We start from the raw sequence: 17,786 nt of genomic DNA on the forward strand, positions 1-17,786 counted from the left end.
ATGCCGTCCACTCCCTCCCTGCAGATAGTCCATGAGGAGGTAGACTGCCCCATTTGTATTGGCATCCCCAAGGACCCAGTGAGTGCCCCCTGTGGACATATCTTCTGCAGATCCTGCCTCACCTCACCCTTACCGATGGGAGACTATCCCTCCAAGCTGTGTCCAATCTGCAAGGATAAGAGACAGCCAGAGGTCCACCAGCCCTGGGGCTGGGCCACTGAGAACCTTAAGTTCCTGGGCCCAATAGGAGAGACTCACTGTGATGAGCATGGTGAGAAAATTTACTTCTTCTGTGAGAAAGACGGGGAATTCCTTTGCGTGCTCTGTCGGGAGGGTTCCAATCACCAAGCTCATGCTGTGGTACTCCTGGATGAAGCCATTCGACCCTACAGGGTAGGAAGCTCTCGATTGTCCCTGCTTGGGTAAGGGTGGTTTGATGGTCCTACTTCTACCTTGGAAACCCCCATTTTCACAGTTAGTGAAGCAGGGCAGAGTCTTGTTCTGTTACAGGTAATGGGAAGAATCCAGAGGAAAGGGACACTTTCCCTAGCCTAAAAGAGCTCCCAGTCAGATGAGAGAGACAAGATGTGGGAGGCAAAATAGAGAGGAATATTTCTTTCTCATAGGAAACTCCCAATGAAATTGGAGAATGACAATTACTGTACCTTGGAGGAAGAATTTAGAGATTCTTCTTCAGAACAGAAATTTCCCAGAGGAAAAAGAAGTGAGGTTGGGATTGGGGCTGGAGAGAAGAAAGGAAAGGAAATGAATGATTTTTTTAAAAGCCTACATATAGGGGGCAGCTGGGTAGCTCAGTGGAGTGAGAACCAGGCCTAGAGACGGGAGGTCCTAGGATCAAATCTGGCCTCAGACACTTCCTAGCTGTGTGACCCTGGGCAAGTCACGTGACCCCTATTGCCTAGCCCTTACCACTCTTCTGCCTTGGAGCCAATACACAGTATTGATTCTAAGGTGGAAGGTAAGGGTTAAAAAAAAAAAAGCCTATATATATATATATATAAAAGAATAAATCTTCCATTTCGATTGAGATGGCACAGTCAAAGTCCCAGCTCTTTGACTGATAATTCTATAATGCCCCTTGCTGGTTCTGAGGATAGTGGAAGTGGTCGTACTTATTTGGGGAGGTGGATTCATAGAATTTATAAAAGATAAAGTTGAAAGGAATCTTAGAGAATAGTCCAGAGTCTAGATCCTTCATTTTACAGATGGGAAAACTGAGGTACAAAAAAAGTGTCTTACCCAAGGTTGCACAGGTAATAGGTAAGAGAAGCAATATTTGACCTTAGGTCTTCTAAAAATGTTCACCATTTTCTTTAGGGAAACCAGCCTAACACACCTATCTCTCAAATATACAAGAGTTATCATCCAGTGTAAGGATTCTTCAACTTACTTTCTTCCACCAGGAACGACTCCGGAGTAGGTTAGAGGACCTGTGTTTAGAGAAAAAAGAAATGGAAGATATGAAATATGGAGAAGACCAGAAGCTCCAGGTGCTCTTGGTAAGGAGGCATTGCCAGCCAGCTATCCCTGTTGGAGGTTTCTCTCACAAACTTTAGGGAAGACTAGTGGTAAATTAAGTACTGGTCCTTAAGTCAGAAAGACCTTCAAATCCCACCTCTTATTAGCTATATAATTATAGGCAAATCATTTACTTCATTTTCCTCTTCTGTAAAATGGAAAATTTTTAGAAGACCTAGGGTCAAATATTGCTTCTGCTACCTAACGCTTGTATGACCTTGGGCAGGGGTCGGCAACGTTTTTGGCCGTGAGAGCCATAAACACCACATTTTTTAAAATATAATTTCGTGAGAGCCGTACAGTGCTCACAGTGCACGCTCCTGTAACAGCGCCTGAAAAAAAATGGACTTTATGGCTCCTGCAGAAAGAGCCATATCTGCCCTCAAAAGAGCCAGATATGGCTCGAGAGCCATACGTTACCAACCCCTGACCTTGGGTAAGACACTTTCTCTGTATTTCATTCTTCCCATCTGTCAAATGGGAATATTTACTGCATGGGGGATGTTGTGAAGCTCAAATGACATGATACATATTACATGTTTTGCAAATTTTAAAGCATTATGTAAATGTAAGCTATTGTTATTTTAACGATGTACAAGACTGGGGCAAGGAAAGGGTACTGAAATTTTATCAATTCCATTCTTCCAGCCTTAGTGCTCAAAAACATCTATTACCTTTCCCATAAATTCCCTTTCCCCTAAAACTGAGAATTTGAGCTAAAAGGGATATTTATGACCATCTGGTCCAACCCTGATTTTACAGAGTAGGAAAATGATATCCTGAAAAAGAAGGTATCAGGATGATAAGATTTAGACTTGGGAGGAATTCAGAAACCATTCTGTCCAAACTTCTTATCTTATACATGAGGAAATTGAGGAATACAGAGTGACTTATCTAAGGTCACAAATCCAGTAAGTAGCAGACCTGAGGTTTAAACCCAGATGTCCTGACTCTCCATTCAATAATCTAATGAAACCAACTGATATAGATGAAAAGCAAGGCCAGGGAAATGTCATCCTAGAAAAGATGGTCTAGTGGAAAGGCTTCTGGAATGATACTCAGGAAATCTATTTTAAGACCCATAGATTTGGAATTAAGGCACCTAAATTCAATTCTAGGTTTGATACCAATTACTTGTTGATCATGGGTAGGTAAATCAATTTCTCTGAGTTTCATTTTTCTCATCAGTAAAGTGGGAATAATACCCACCCTTCCAAACTCTAAGTGTTTAGTCATTTGTGTCTCTCCTCTCCATTAGCATATATATTAGGGTAATAGTAATCTAATAAGGGACTTTTAATAGTTTGTGTGGTATAATGGATAACCTTACACTCAGCAAGTTTTGGATTCAAGTCCTACTTCTGATACATGCTAGCTATGTAACCATGGACAAATAACTTCTTTATACTCCAGGCATTTCTGTACTTTTCTATGCTCCATTGTAGCTAGGTAGCACAGTGGATAAAGTGCTGGGCCTGGAGTCAGGAAGACCTGAGTTCAAATCCAGATTCAGATACTTAATAGCTATATAACTCTAGTCTAAAGTCACTTAACCTCTGTTTGCCTTTGATTCCTTAACTGTAAGATGAAGATGATAGCACCTACCTCCCAAGGTTGTAAAGATTAAATGAGATAATAATTAAATGTTTAGCACAGTATCTAGCATGCAGTAGGTACCAGATAAATGTTAACTATAGCTAATAAGAACACATTTAAGTTGAAAATGACTTGCTGGTCTCCATTGCCAGAATTTATAACCTAAAATCTGTTAGATCATGCAGTGGATAGAATGCTGAGCCTGGAGTCAAGAAGATATGAATCAAATTTGGTCTCAGACAAATTTATTAGCTGTGTGACCTGTTATTTAACCACTGTCTGCCTCCATTTCCTTGTCTATAAAATGGGTAATAATAGCACCCAACTCACAGAGTTATTGTGAGGGTCAAAGTAGATAATGTCTGTAAAGCACTTAGTACAATGCCTAGTTCATAGTAGACACTTAATAAATGTTTGTTCCCTTCCTATAGCCATTTCTCTGTAACAGATTGTGACACTGGGTAAATCATTTACTTTAATTTCTTCAAATGGGAAATGGGAAAAATCATCCCCATTTATCGCACAAAGATGTCATAAGGACATATAGAGGTTATACACATACCACTAAAAATATAACACCACAAATTCAAAAGGACCATTAAAATTACAAAAAGTTATTAAAAAAAAACTTTAAAGGAGCAGTTAGATCAGTGGATTGAGAGCCAGGCCAAGAGTCAGGAGGTCCTGGGCTCAAATCTGATCTCAGATACTTCCTAACTGTGGCTCTGGGCAAATCACTTAACCTCCTATTGCCTAGCCCTTACAGCTCTTCTGCCTTGGAACCAATATTTTAGAGTTGATTCCAAGTCAGAAAGTAAGGGTTTAAAAAATAAAACCTTTAGCAATTTCTAGCATAGAAGAGCAGATGATGCTCAACTATCATCACCATCATTTAGTAAGTCCTTCCTGGGATCTACCCTAAGTATTTCTTGCTGTTATAGTATTGGTGCTTTGGGGAACTGGTTTTGGAATGGTTATCTTATGTCATTTTTACCCATCCATAAAGATGAACCTTTCTAGGACATGGGATGTGAGGATAGATGACTCCCCTCAATTCCTTTCCTGACTACAAGCTTCCCTCTCCTATTCTCTGCCTTTCCATTGCAGACCCAGATTGAATCTAAGAAGCAGCACGTGGAAGAGGTATTTAAACAGTTACAGAAAGTGCTTCAGGTGCAGCAGCACCTTCTCCTGGATCAGCTGGGGGAGCTAGAAAAGGAGATCAGGAAGGAGAGAACTCATTACATTGCCAAGATCTCTGAAGAGATTGCTCGGCTAGGGGCTCACATCAAGGAATTAGAAGGGAAGTGCCAACAACCAGCAAATGAGCTCCTAAAGGTAAGAGAGACTTCCTCCCTTATCCATGCCCAGCCATGAGTAAGAATGTGAATCAGTCAGACTTTTTTTATTCTGACTTTGGACAGAACCCTCTCTAGTTGTATAGAATTTTGTTAGTCTAAGTGGAAAAGGAATTGATATTGATGGTAGGAAGGAAATAGTCATAGAATATCTGAGCTGAAAGGGACTTCCTAAACCATTTAGTCTAGATCCCTTGTTTCACAGAGGGGAAAATCAAGGGCTCTATTAAGAAGGTCACAAAATGAGTAAGTGGCAGTGGCAGGAGTCAGATGTGTAGATAGAGCACTGGACTTCCGGTCAGGAAAATCTAAATTTAAATTGTGCTTCAGACACTTATTAGCTATGTGATTCTGGGGAAGTCATTTAGCCTCAGATTCTTCATCTATAAAAAGCAATTAGTTTCAATGGCCTTTTTGCATCTCTAAATATACAACTTAGTGGGGGCAGCTGGGTAGCTCAGTAGATTGAGAGCCAAGCCTAGAAACGGGAGGTCCTAGGTTCAAATCTGGCCTCAGACACTTCCCAGCTGTGTGACCCTGGGCAAGTCATTTGACCCCCATTGCCTAGCCTTTACCACTCTTCTGCCTTGCAGCCAATACACAGTATTGATTCTAAGACAGAAGGTAAGGGCTTTTTTTTAAAAATGAATGAATGAATGAATGAATAAATGTACAGCTTGGCATCCTAATAGTTTGTTCCTGACTTCAGAGAGTTACCAGATTGACAGAAATAGGACGCCCAAGCAAGGAACATGTATAAGACACAGAAAACATGAAACAGGTGCAAAATGATAAGTGGCCATAAATTAAAGTAAGGGGGTATTAAATTAGGAAGAAGTTGTATAATATAATAGACAGGATCTATCCTCAGGGGGAAAATGTTTGCATGGTACACTTTTAAGTTTAACAAGTTCTGATCTGTTATGTTTGCCAATTTCTGAGGCATAAATGCTCACACAGAAAATTTAAGATTTGGCTCCCAAGAGCCAGTACAAGCTGACTCCAGCATACCCTTGACTGGACTGAGTGCCGGCTTTAGTTTTAGCTCTGCCATTCATTTCCTTCCTTCCTTTCCTTCTTTCTTTCCTTCCTTCTGTTCTTTATTTGTCTTCTTTGTTTCTTTTTTCTTCCTTCCTTCCTTTCTTCTTCTTTTTTTAAACCTTACCTTCTGTCTTAGTATGAATTCTTAGACGAAAAGAAGGTAAGGGCCATATAATTGGGATTAAATGACTTGCCCAGGGTCACACAGCTAGGAAATATCTGAGGCCAAATGTGAACCCAGGACATTCTATATCCAAGCTTTCTTCTCTATACACTTATCCACCTCACTGTCGCCCTGTCATCCATTTTCAGTGTGATCTTGGGCAAGTAATTTGCCCCAATCTAAGCTTGAGAATCCTCTTTTATAAAATGAGGAGATTAAATTACATGGAATCTAAGGCCCCTTTCAGTTCCCACATTCTATGATTCCACATTTCCCTCAAGAAGTAGCTCTGCAAGTAGATATGGAAAGAAAGAAGAAAAAGAGTTTAAAGTGGATTTGGAACACTAAGTACATGTTCTTATTTTATTTTTTTCTAGGACGTCAGAATGACTCTAAACAGGTAGGTCCTTCTTTTTCAGTCCTACTTCCCTCATACCTACCACTAAGCCATGAATGAATACATACCTACAATTAGTATCCACATTGATATAAAGATAGGCATTCAAATAGCCATTGCACATATTCGTATAGCATTTTTTTTAAAACTCTTACCTTCCATCTGAGAATCAATACTGTGTATTGGCTCTAAGGCAGAACAGCAGTAAGGGTTAGACAATAGAGGTTAAGTGACTTGCCCAGGGTCACACAGGTAGAAGGCCAGATGTGAATGCAGGACCTCCCATCTCTAGGCCTGATTCTCAATCCACTGAGCCACCCAGCTGCCCCTTGTATAGCATTTTAAAGTTTAGAAGAGGGTTATGTCACAACAACCATATGAGGTAGAAAACACAAGTATTGTTATCCCCATTTTATGAGAAACACATTTATATAAAAATTAAAAAAACATTTATTGTATAATGAAGTCCTATCATTGTAGGGGATTCTGTCAAAGGCATTCTTCGTATTTATAGTATGCGGTGTTCAAGGTTAAGACTAGAATGCAAATGTTCTGAATTCAGATCTAGCAGTATTTCAGATATTGTCTTCCACATATACACCCCTGCCCTGACACAATCCCATAAAGTCTCAAGCCCATTGATGTGCATATGCTATCTCACTCATTCTTTTATCCACACACTCCCCCTAGTAACAAACACAGCTATAATGCCATATTACTCCTATGTCAAACCGACACACACACACACACACACACACGCACAGATTCTTCCTAATTGGCCAATCGGTTGTATTCTGAAGTCTATTCTTTGGCATTTAAACACATTTTCCCACAGAAATGTTATCCATGGAGATTAGGTTTCTAGGATGACATGAAGAAGTCATGTGGTCATGGATTAAAAGATGGAGAGGGGGGCAGCTGGGTAGCTCAGTGGATTGAGAACCAGGCCTAGAGACGGGAGGTCCTGGGTTCAAATTCGGCCTCAGACACTTCCCAGCTGTGTGACCCTGGGCAAGTCACTTGACCCCCATTGCCCACCTTTACCACTCTTCCACCAAGGAGCCAATACACAGAAGTTAAGGGTTTAAAAAAAAAGTTGGAGAGGATCTTAGAGAACACTGGGTCATTGTAACTCCCTCATTTTAAAGATGAGGAAACTGGGGCCCGGAAGGGCAAAGTGACTTGCCCAAAGTCCCCTAGTAAATATCTGAAGGAAAATTTGGACCTAGGTCTTTATTCCAATTATTCCAATGAGATCAAGCTCAAATGAAAATAGATCCCTGCAGGCCATATATGGATTTAGACAACCCTAAATTAACATTACAGGGCATTATATTTTTATTTATTATGTTAAACAATTGTCATTTTATTTTGATTGGTCAGGTACATGAGCTGAGTTTGGCATCTCTGCACTATACCACATTATTGCTAGTATTATCATTAAGCCACAAGAAAGAGTGGCAGCGAGGGTGGAGAAAAAGACCTCAGTTTAAGCAAGGACTGTGTTTAGAACATATTGGCTATTTAGGAGGAATGGGACACTTCCCTTCCTGAATTTAGGAAATTGCATCTGGTCACTTTTCCCCTATCAACTTGGAATGTCCCTAATCTTTTCTCCAATTAAATCAGACTACCTAATGTTGTGCCATCTCTTTTTAATTAATTGATTAATTGTTTTTAATTTATAAAAAATCTGTCTCTCCCTGTATTTAGGGTCCAGCCATAAGCTGAGGGAGGGACCTGGTCCTGGTTTCTTAGGCAGTTTGCACGTATTGCTTAATAAATCATTAATAAATAAAAAAAAAAACATATTGGCTGTGTGACCCTAGCCAATTCATTTACTCTTTCAGTACACCAGATTACTGAAACTCTTAATTTGCAGAGCAGATGCAGATCTGTACTGGTAGAGTATTCCTCACCATGAGATTCCTATGACATGGAAAACATGTCCATTCAAAAAAAAATTTTTTTTAAGCTATAATAAGATTTTTGTGGACTTCTCCCGGGATCTCACTTCCATACATATAGTTGTTTCTTTGGGGAAAATCTTTCTGTGGTAGACAGAGAGAAAGGAATGCTGGACCACCAGAACTCATCTCCCTCTCCCTTTTCCTTCATAGGTAAGAAAAGGCATATTCATTTTATATATATGTGTATGTATAAATAATATTTTTTATTTTATTTTATTAAATACTATATAATATATTATTGTATTAATTTAATATAACATATTGAAAGTGAATGTCTTTGCCTTTAGCATCAGAAACCATTCATAACATAGAACGTAACATATATTATTTCATTAGAACCCCACAACAATACATAAAATGAGGGACAGAATCACACTAAGTGTATGTGACTTGCCCAAGATCACCCAGATAAATAAGTAGTAGTGAGACCAATTAACCGCCAGACAATAATGCTACAAATTCATTTCTTTTTCTGGTACAACACAACTTCTTTTAATCAATAAACATCTATTAAAGAACCTACTATGCATTAGGCACTATGCTAAGTTCAAGGGATACCAAAAGAGGTAAAAGAAAGTCCCTGTCTTCAAAAAGCTTACAATCTAATGGAGAAAGAAGCAAATAACTATGGATGAATAAATAGCTCCAGATATTATTTATGAGGGACATGATGACTCTTTAAGTATTTGAAGGACTTTCATGGAAGAAAAATTTGATTCATTTTGCTAGGTTCCTGATGACAGAAGTTGGGGTGCAAAAAACCCAGCAGAGATCCCAAAGTGGACAGGAGCTAGTGAATATGTCGTGTCTTTGGTTCTATAGGAAACCCACCATAGTTTTCCAAGGTGTCCTTTAAGAAGTCTTCCCTGACTCTACCCAATTGGGATCCTACCAGTCACTAGGGTTTCTCCCCAGCTCTCCAAGGATAAGACTAAACTTCACCCTCTTCAGCAATAGAGTTAGAACTCCAGTTTTGCCTCCTTTTCTATCTCTCTGCCATGCCTAGAAAGACCTGGGCCCATAGAGTGCCCTCACTAAAGTGAGGTGACTAGCAGGCAATAAGCCAGCCTCTCACATATTCAGGAGTCTCCTAAAGGTGCCTCTGTAAGTTGGGATGTTTATCTATCTCCTATATTCTCATCCGCACGCATGCTCTCTCCTTCCCTCTTCCTCTGGTCCCACATCTCTCTTACCCCATCCATCTGCTTTCTTACCCAAAGGACAGAATAGAGTGTCTTTTCAGTGATGGTGTCTAAGCTATCTTCTCTCAGTCAATATAGAAGGTGATGCCAACAGAGTTGATCTTGGGGAATAACACTAGTCTTAGAATCACAAGTCCTTGAGGGCAGCTAGGTGGCTTGATAGATAGAGAGCCAGGCCTGGAGAGGGGAGGTCCTGGTTCAAATCTGGATTCAGACACTTCCTAGCTGTGTGGCCCTGGGCAAGTCACTTAACCTCCATTGCCTGGCCCTTCCTGCTCTTCTGCCTTAGAACCAATACCCAGTATTAATTCTAAGATGGAAGGTAAGGATTTAAAAAAAAAAATTTAACTCCCAAGCTCCCAGTGCAAACCAAACTTGACATCTCCCTAGAATAAGAATTGTTCTCTCTTGTGCCCTATTTGTTTTTTTTTCCATTTTTATTTTTATTTTGAATATTTTCCTATATTTACATGTTTCATGTTCTTTCCCTCTTCCCAAACCCTGCAATCCCCCTTCTTATGCCCTATTTAAATAAAGCCTTAAATACACTCCTTAGCATTTCTGCTGGCCAACAGAGTTTTGTAGTAAATAAATGAAATCTAAAATAATAGATAAATGAGTTTACAATTTGTGGTAGCTAGGAAAAGTAGCCTTGTTAGGATGTGGAAGGTCCTTTGACTGGTATGCATCATCACCCCAAGCTGTGAATCTTTGGTACTGTAGCTTTCCCTCTTGCAATTGTCGCAAAAGAGAGTGAAGGCCTTCTGATAGTCGCTCATGGCTTGTCTCTCAGCAGTTGGTATCACCATGGGTAAATCACTTTCCCTCTCCAACTTTCCGTTTCCTCAGTTGTAAAAGGGAGAAAATCATACAGTCACAAGACTGCTGTGAGGAAAATGCATTGCAAACCTAAATGTGCTGTCATCATGAGTAGTAGTGAGTCACATCAGGAAGTTCTTCCTTATATCTATTTTAAACACTCCTGCTTTAATAGTTATCATTTTCAAAGAATTACAGAATTTTAAAATTGGAAGGAATCTCAATGACCATTCAGACCAATTTATTCATGAAAAAGAATCCCCACTATAATACTCAACAAGTAGTCATTCAACAGGGGCTTCAAGACAACAGTGCGGAGGTACTCATTCCCCCCACAAGGCATCATATTCCATTTTTTGATCATTCTAATTGTTAGGAAGTTTTTTCTTAAATCAAATCTAAATCAGTGCAACAAGAAGGCCCAGTGGATAGAGAGCCAAGCCTGAAGTCAAGAGGACCTGGCTTCAAATCTGTCCTCAGACACTTCTTCTCTGTATGACCCTGGGCAAGCTACTTACCTCCATTTGCCTAGTCTTTGCCCTTCTATCTTAGATTTGCTACTAAGATAAAAAGTAAGGTTGTGTTGTTTTTTTTAAAAAACCTAAATTTGGGGGGAAGGGTGCAACTTCCCCCCAGCTTCTGTCATCAGGAACCTCGCAAAATGATAAATTTTCTTCCATGAAAGTCCTCAAAATATTTAAAGAGTCATCATGTCCCTCAAAAATCCTTTATCTTTTAGTCTAAGCATCCCCAATTCCTTCAAACAGTACTCGTATGACATGACCTTGAGGTTCTTTACTATCCTAATTATTCTCCTTTAAATGCTCTCCAGATTGTTAATGTCTTTCCCAAAATGTGGCATCTGGAACTAAACAGAATTGCCAGTGTGTTCTGAACAAAACAGAAAATGGACTATTACTTTCTTATTCCTAGATATTATGCATCTCTTAATTCAGTCCAAGACTGAATTACTACTTTACACTATTAACTTATTGAACTTGAAATCCACTAAAAAAAAAAAACGATATTTTTCAGATGAATTGCTGGTTAGCCATGCCTCCCCTATCTTTTACTAAAAAATAAAAGTTGATTTTTTGAGCCCTAGTGTAGGACTTTCCATTTATCTCTATTAGATACCATTTTATCAATTCAAATATCATATTTATCATATCATATTGATTCTATCATCAAAACATGTTAACGATCCCTTCTAGCTTTGTGTCATCTGAAAATGTGTAATATATTATCTGTCCCTTTATCCAAATACCTATTTTTTATTTGAAAATTTTTATTTAATTAATTAATTTAGAATATTTTTCCATGGTTACATGATTCATGTTCTTTCCCTCCACTGCTCCCATCCCCCTCCCTTAGCCAACAAGCAATTCCACTGGGTTTTTACATGTGTCATATCGAAATATTTATAAAATATGTTAAATAGCATACTGACAAGCACAGATCCTTGGGGCACTCCACTGGAGACTTTCTAGTATGCTGACTTACTGATATTGTGATGGGTATGTAATCTCATCAATTTTATCCTAAAGTCCCACTAATGGTATAAATATAACCCCCTAATCTTATGCGATTCTTAGAAATGGCATGACAATTTCTCTGCCATGTGGCTCCACACTCATAATCCCTATGACTGCCTAAACCAAAGCTCCTTTCCTTGGCCACCACTAGCTGATAAATGTTGTATCTTCCTAATAGAATATGCGGTCCTTGAAGGCCATTTATTTGTTTTGGGATCTGTATTCTCAGTTCTTATAACAGTGCCAGGAATAGAGTAGCTTAGTAATGAAAAGTTTGATTGATTCTGCTATAAAACTTGGTCATGGGATCCATCTAATGGTTTTCCTGTAGTTCTTCTGACTTCATGAGGATACTAATGGAACACAAGTGGTGTGTGATTAACACTTGCTTTTACCACTTAACTGACCCGCCTCCTTTTTTCAGTCATATATCTCTCTGATGACTGCCTTTAATAAAGCATGCTTTCCTCATACAATTCTGAACTGCTTAATAAGTTGCAGCCCACTCACACCCACCAAATGTTTCCAATGAGATGACTCTCAACTTGAATTCTTCAAAGACTGTACTGTTCCATGACTCACAGCAGTACTGGGTTAATAATGTTAGCTTTCAAAAGCCATGCCTTTATGATCGAAGCTTAAGGTCATTAAAATCATTGCACAATTTCCCATAGATAATTCCTGTTCTTCTCCTCCTCCTCCTGTTTAACTCTGGGTCCAGGATCATTGTTCATGTGCAGTAGCTTTCTAAAATCGACATATTAATGGATGGGTCAATCATTCAATTTTATATCATACAGTCTGTACAACAGGCATTGTTCATCCATTTGGTTCTTTTAGTGTAGATAGTTATAATGGACTCTTTTGAGCATTTATGTAACCCTACTTAGGAAATATAGTCAACATATAGAAACTCACCATCTATTTGGAAGCCCTTTCTGATTTAGAGTGAGCATACATCATGATGGTGACAAAACCTTTGGCAAGTATTTCATGCCTCACTTGACATTAATAATCAGAGGGACTCTGAACAAAGTCATCTTTGTTAATGCATCTTTCAAAGAAAAATTTCTCGTATGAGTCTGACAACATGCATCAGAAATGCTTAGTGGAGGGAAAAGACCTTAAGGTGGCAATAAAGGAAAAAAAAAATTTAAGGAAATAACCAATAAGCGAAGTGAAATCTCATGTTCACTATACCTTTCAATTATGTGACTGCAAAGGTATAGTCTACTGCAGGGTAACAGTAGACTAGACTACTAGATAGATATACTGGACTACAGACTATAGACAGTAGACTAGACTACTACACAGATATTCTGGAAAGGGTGACAAATTTGAAGTCAAAGGACTTGGATTTAAATCCCAGTTCTACCACTTATTTACCTGTGTCGCCTTTGGCAGGTTTACTTCTTTTGGGGATGTAATTTCCTCATCTGTAAATTAAAGGATTAGGGTCAATGAGATTTTTAGGGCTGCTTCTAGTTCTAAATACTTGATCCTCTAAATATCATTTGCAAAAACCTGCTTATTCATTTCTCATACCTTCATCAAGGATGCCCTCAATGCCTGTGTATGACATTCTCATAGAAATTTTGTAGAACTAAGAAAGTAGGTATATAGGTCAGTAGTTACTATTATTATCTAGTTCATCTTATTTTGACAATAAGGTCTGAGATTTTGGGAAATTTTCTGCAAGTCTCCACTCAGATATATTAAGAACTGATTTCGCGGAGCAGTTAAGTGGCTCAGTGGATTGAGAGCCAGGGCTGGAGACAGGAGGTTCTTGGTTCACATTTTACCTCAGATACTTCCTAGCTGTGTGACTCTGGGCAAGTCACTTAACCTTCATTGCCTATAGAACCAATATATAGTATTAATTCTAAAATGAAAAAGTAAGGGTTTGGGAAAAAAACTGACTTCCCAACAACCTCTAAACTGTGATGTCTCCAATGTCTGCCTCTTCTGTATATTCTTGGTTTAGTACAGCTTCTCTTTATATCTTTGTTTTCTTTATTGACATTTCTACTTCTATATGACTTCAAATCACTAATGTCTGTTCCTTGGGTCCAGCCATTCAACCAGTTCCAAAGTAATATAATGATCTAGTTCACACTTTCTCTATCTTTACCACAAAACTAGCATGAGTGATTGTCAAATGCTTTGCTACCATCTACATAAATTATATATATACCATTCTCTTGATTTAGCAGATTAATATTCCTGTCAAAAAGGGAAATAATGTTCATTTAGCTTAATCTGTTTTGGGCAAAGTCATGGAGAATGCAAATTCTTAGTGATTAGCAATTCCTCTTCTTGACCTTCAACAGCCATTTTGCCTGAAATGAAGCCTCAAATCAAGCTTGTTTTAGGGTCTATTGTGTTATTTTTCAGTCATGTCTGACATTTTGTGACTCCATTTGAGTTTTTCTTAGCAAAGAAACTAGAGTGGTTTGCCATTTCCTTCTCCAGCTCATTTTACAGATAAGGAAACAAACAGGGTAAAGTGACTTTTCCAGGGTCACACAGCTAATAAGTGTCTGAGGTAAGATCTGAATTCAGGAGATGAGTCTTCCTGACTGCAGGCCCATCACACCCTCCCATTGTGCCATCTAACTGGCCTTATAGCCTATACAGATTCTCTTTGCTCTTTCGAAAACTGATACATTTGCCCTTCTCCAATTCTGCAATACCCTTCCCATCTCCGCTTTCTATTTTATTTTAAATAAGTTTTTATTGATGTCTTTTGTTTTTTGCATCATCATAGTTTTCTTCAGCTTCCTTCTTCCTTCATTCCTATAACAAATTCTCTTTTTAAACACCCACCAAAAAAAAAAAAAAAGAAAAGAAAGAAGAGGAAAATAATCAGCATAATCAGGGGTTGTGTCACTCTAATCTTTCAGTGGACTTAAAGACAATTTATTTGTAAACTGTGTCTACAGGTATGAAAAGGGGACATTTATCAATCCAGAACCTATTTCTTCTGGCCTGGTAAGAAGAATTCGTGATCTCCACCAAAAAATATGTGTTCTCCCAGAGATGATGGGGAAGTTCTCAGGTAAAAAATAAGGGATCTGTGGCTTTCCCAGAGTCTACCTGCACAACTCAGAGGGAAGGAAGAATACAAGTTCCTCTTGCCTCCACCAAGCTCTTTTCCCCCTCTGCCTTTAGTTTTAAAACTCCTTTTTTTTCCAGAAAGCCTTCTCTAATTGACCCCATTATATACCAATCATTCTATTTTTTCAATAATTTTTCCTAACCTCCTAATCCTACTCACTAAGAGCAAGTGCTAGATTTCCCCCTCTTCTCCCATTAAATCAAGAGCTTTTTTTCCCACAGTGCCTAGAACACAAAGTACAGAGGGGGTGCTTGACAGATGCACTAGACTGGATCCAATCTCATCTCTATATTTCTGCTCTCCCTCAGAAAACTTGCTGCTTCATCTGGAGACTAATACAGGTAGACACATGGAGGGGATAGGGTGGAAGAGAAGAGTTGGGTGAAGCCGGTTTCCTCAAACTTGCTTTCAATTATTAATTCTCTGAATTGCAACCAATCCTCCCAAAATCTCATCTTTACCTTCTGATTGATAGTATCAGCATCAGTAAACAAAACACTGGACTTGGGTTCAGAAGTCCTGGTTTTGTCCGAGTGTTGGTTCTGCTAGTATGTGACCTTGGGCAAGTCCCTTATCAGAGGATCATAGATCCAGGACTATCTAAAGCCCATCTTGTCCAACTCTGCAGGCTTTGGGATGTTAAGGGATTTGCCCTAGGTCATTGTTATAAGGTAATGTCAAAGGCAGGATTTAGACCCAAGTCCTCTGACTTCAGAGGAGCTTAATTTAATACATGATAAATAGTAAATGCATTTTGATTGATTAGTTGACTAAGTGATTTCCCCTGTAATTCTTGGCCTTAGTTTCCTTGAAAACTGTTCAAGAGGAGAAAAAGGAGGTTGAGCTAGATGATCTCAGTCATCTTTTTTTAATCAAATAAGTCCTATAATTCTATGCTGCTATTGACTTGCTGCAGAATTGTAAGCAAGTAATTCACTCTCTCAGGGCCTCTGTGATGATAATAATAATAATAATAATAATAATAACTGACACTTAAAAGTGCTTGTCTCCCAGCAAACATGTGAACTTGGTACTTTAATGATTGTCGTCCACCTTACAGATGAAGACACTGAAATTCAGTAAGGTTAAATGATTTGGCCATGGTAGTGCAAAGAGTCACAGTCGATATCTGAACCGGTTTCCTTACTCCTGACTTCAGGGCTCTTTTCTAAGGAGTGTTCAGTTCCAAATTTCTATGCTTATTAAATCTCCTTGCTGAGAGCAACACCACCTCTATTGTCAAGTCCAATTCAGTGAAGTAGCCTTTCTTTCTGAAGTGTCTTCTATGTGCCAGGCACTGTACTAAGTATTGGGGATATAAGAAAAGCAAAAGAAGTCCCTGCTCTTGAGCTTACAGTCTAACGGACAGACATCATGCAAGCAACCACAGACAAACAGCAATAACCGAGATAACCTCAGAAGGAAGGCACTAAGATTCAGGAAGTTGAAGAAAATCTTCTTGCAGATGGTGGGACTTTAGCTGAAGCCAAAGGAATTCAAGGAAGTCAAGAGACGGAGATGAGAAGGGAGAGAATGCCAGGCATGGGGGAAAGCCATTGAAAATGGCTAGAGTCAGGAGACTCGAGTGCTTGTGTGAGGAACAAGCAAGGAGGCTAGGGTCATGAAGTACAGGGTAAGTGGGGTGAAGGGGTACAAGAAGCCTGGAAAGATAGGAACAGAGCCTGTTAAAAAGGCTTTACAGGCCCAACAGGGAATTTTATATTTGATCCTGAGGACAATAGGGAGCCAGCTGGTGGAATTCATTGCTTAGGGAGGCGACATGATCAAACTTGCATTTTAGGAAGATGAACTTGATGGCCAAGCAGATGATGAACTAGAATGGGGAGAAACTCGGCCCGAGAGTCCCACTAGAAGGCTATTTCAGTGGTCTAGCTGGAGGTGAGATGAGGTGGTAGCTGTGTCAGAGGAGAAAAGGGAACATATCTGAGAAATGTTGTGATGGTAGAAGGACCCTAGATTCATCAGGAATTGAAAGAAAATTGCTGGCCTTGATTAAGATCAGGCTTTTTTCTTTTTAAAACCTTTACCTTCCATCTTAGAATCAATACTACGTATTGATGCCAAGGCAGAAGAGTTGTAAGGGCTAGGAAATGGGGGTTAAGTGACTTCCCCAGGGTCACACAAAGAGGACATGTCTGAGTCCATATCTGAACGCAGGACTTTCCATCTCTAAGTCTGGTTCTCTATCCACTGAGCCACCCAGCTGCCTCCCAAGATCAGGCTAATAATATTCTGCTGTTGTCTTTTTAGGAGGCATCACTCTGGATCCCCAGACTGCCAACGGTAGCCTGATCATCTCCGAGGACAGAAAGTCAATGAGATACACCAGGAAGAAGCAAAACCTGCCTGAGAATCCCCAGCGTTTTGATGGGTTCCCTGCCGTACTGGGTTCCCAAGGATTCACTTCAGGAAGCCATTCCTGGGAAATGGAGGTGGTTCTGGGCGACGGGGGTGGTTATACTGTGGGTGTGGCCCAAGAAGACATGGAGAGGAAAGGGGAAATGGGTCTGAGCACTGAGGAGGGAGTCTGGGCTGTGATTTTCTCCTATCAGCAGTGCTGGGCCAGCACCACCCCAGGCACTGATCTACTGCTGAGTGAAATTCCCCAAAGGGTTCGGGTAACTCTAGACTATAATGGGGGGCATGTGACCCTTTCCAATGCTGAAACTCAGACCACAATCTTTACATTTCCTGCCTCTTTCTCCGGCAAAATCTTTCCTTTCTTTGCTATTTGGAAAAAGGGCTCCCGACTCACTCTGAAACCCTGAAGGTGATGCTCTGCCCACTTGTGGCTCCCTGGACCCCCTGCATTCACCATGCTCTAATATGGAGCAGACTTCAACATCTTCCCTTTTCAGCTCCATTTATAGAAATTGTTCCAAGAGTGCTGTCCTTGCAATGCTGAGGCCAAACTAACCCAACGTCGGTGGTGGTAGAACGGAAAGTTTGCTGAATGTCTATGGAACTAAATGGATATTCTGGGTGGTACTGGGGAGGGGAGATGTGGAGAAGGTGTTAGGCGGGATC

The 17,786-nt window shown here is 39.7% G+C and overlaps 1 protein-coding gene across 1 annotated transcript; it reads left to right on the forward strand.

Moving 5' to 3' along the window:
* TRIM15 (tripartite motif containing 15) lies at positions 1-17,527 on the forward strand. The gene is made up of 7 exons (XM_044674711.1): positions 1-393; positions 1,425-1,520; positions 4,243-4,473; positions 6,075-6,097; positions 14,563-14,678; positions 15,047-15,079; positions 17,010-17,527. The coding sequence occupies exons 1-7, from the start codon at positions 1-3 to the stop codon at positions 17,525-17,527; spliced, it is 1,410 nt and encodes a 469-aa protein (XP_044530646.1).
* Positions 17,528-17,786: the final 259 nt, after the last annotated feature.

This window comes from Gracilinanus agilis, chromosome 4, assembly GCF_016433145.1.
Source record: "Gracilinanus agilis isolate LMUSP501 chromosome 4, AgileGrace, whole genome shotgun sequence".
In the NCBI taxonomy this organism is placed as follows: Eukaryota; Metazoa; Chordata; class Mammalia; order Didelphimorphia; family Didelphidae; genus Gracilinanus; species Gracilinanus agilis.

Bases quoted from the DNA above. Each gene is read 5' to 3' on its own strand.
- TRIM15 (XM_044674711.1), top strand. From the start codon at position 1: ATGCCGTCCACTCCCTCCCTGCAGATAGTCCATGAGGAGGTAGACTGC. The intron at 394-1,424 runs GTAGGAAGCTCT...TTCTTCCACCAG, and splicing joins AAGCCATTCGACCCTACAGG to GAACGACTCCGGAGTAGGTT. The intron at 14,679-15,046 runs GTAAAAAATAAG...GCTCTCCCTCAG, and splicing joins GATGATGGGGAAGTTCTCAG to AAAACTTGCTGCTTCATCTG.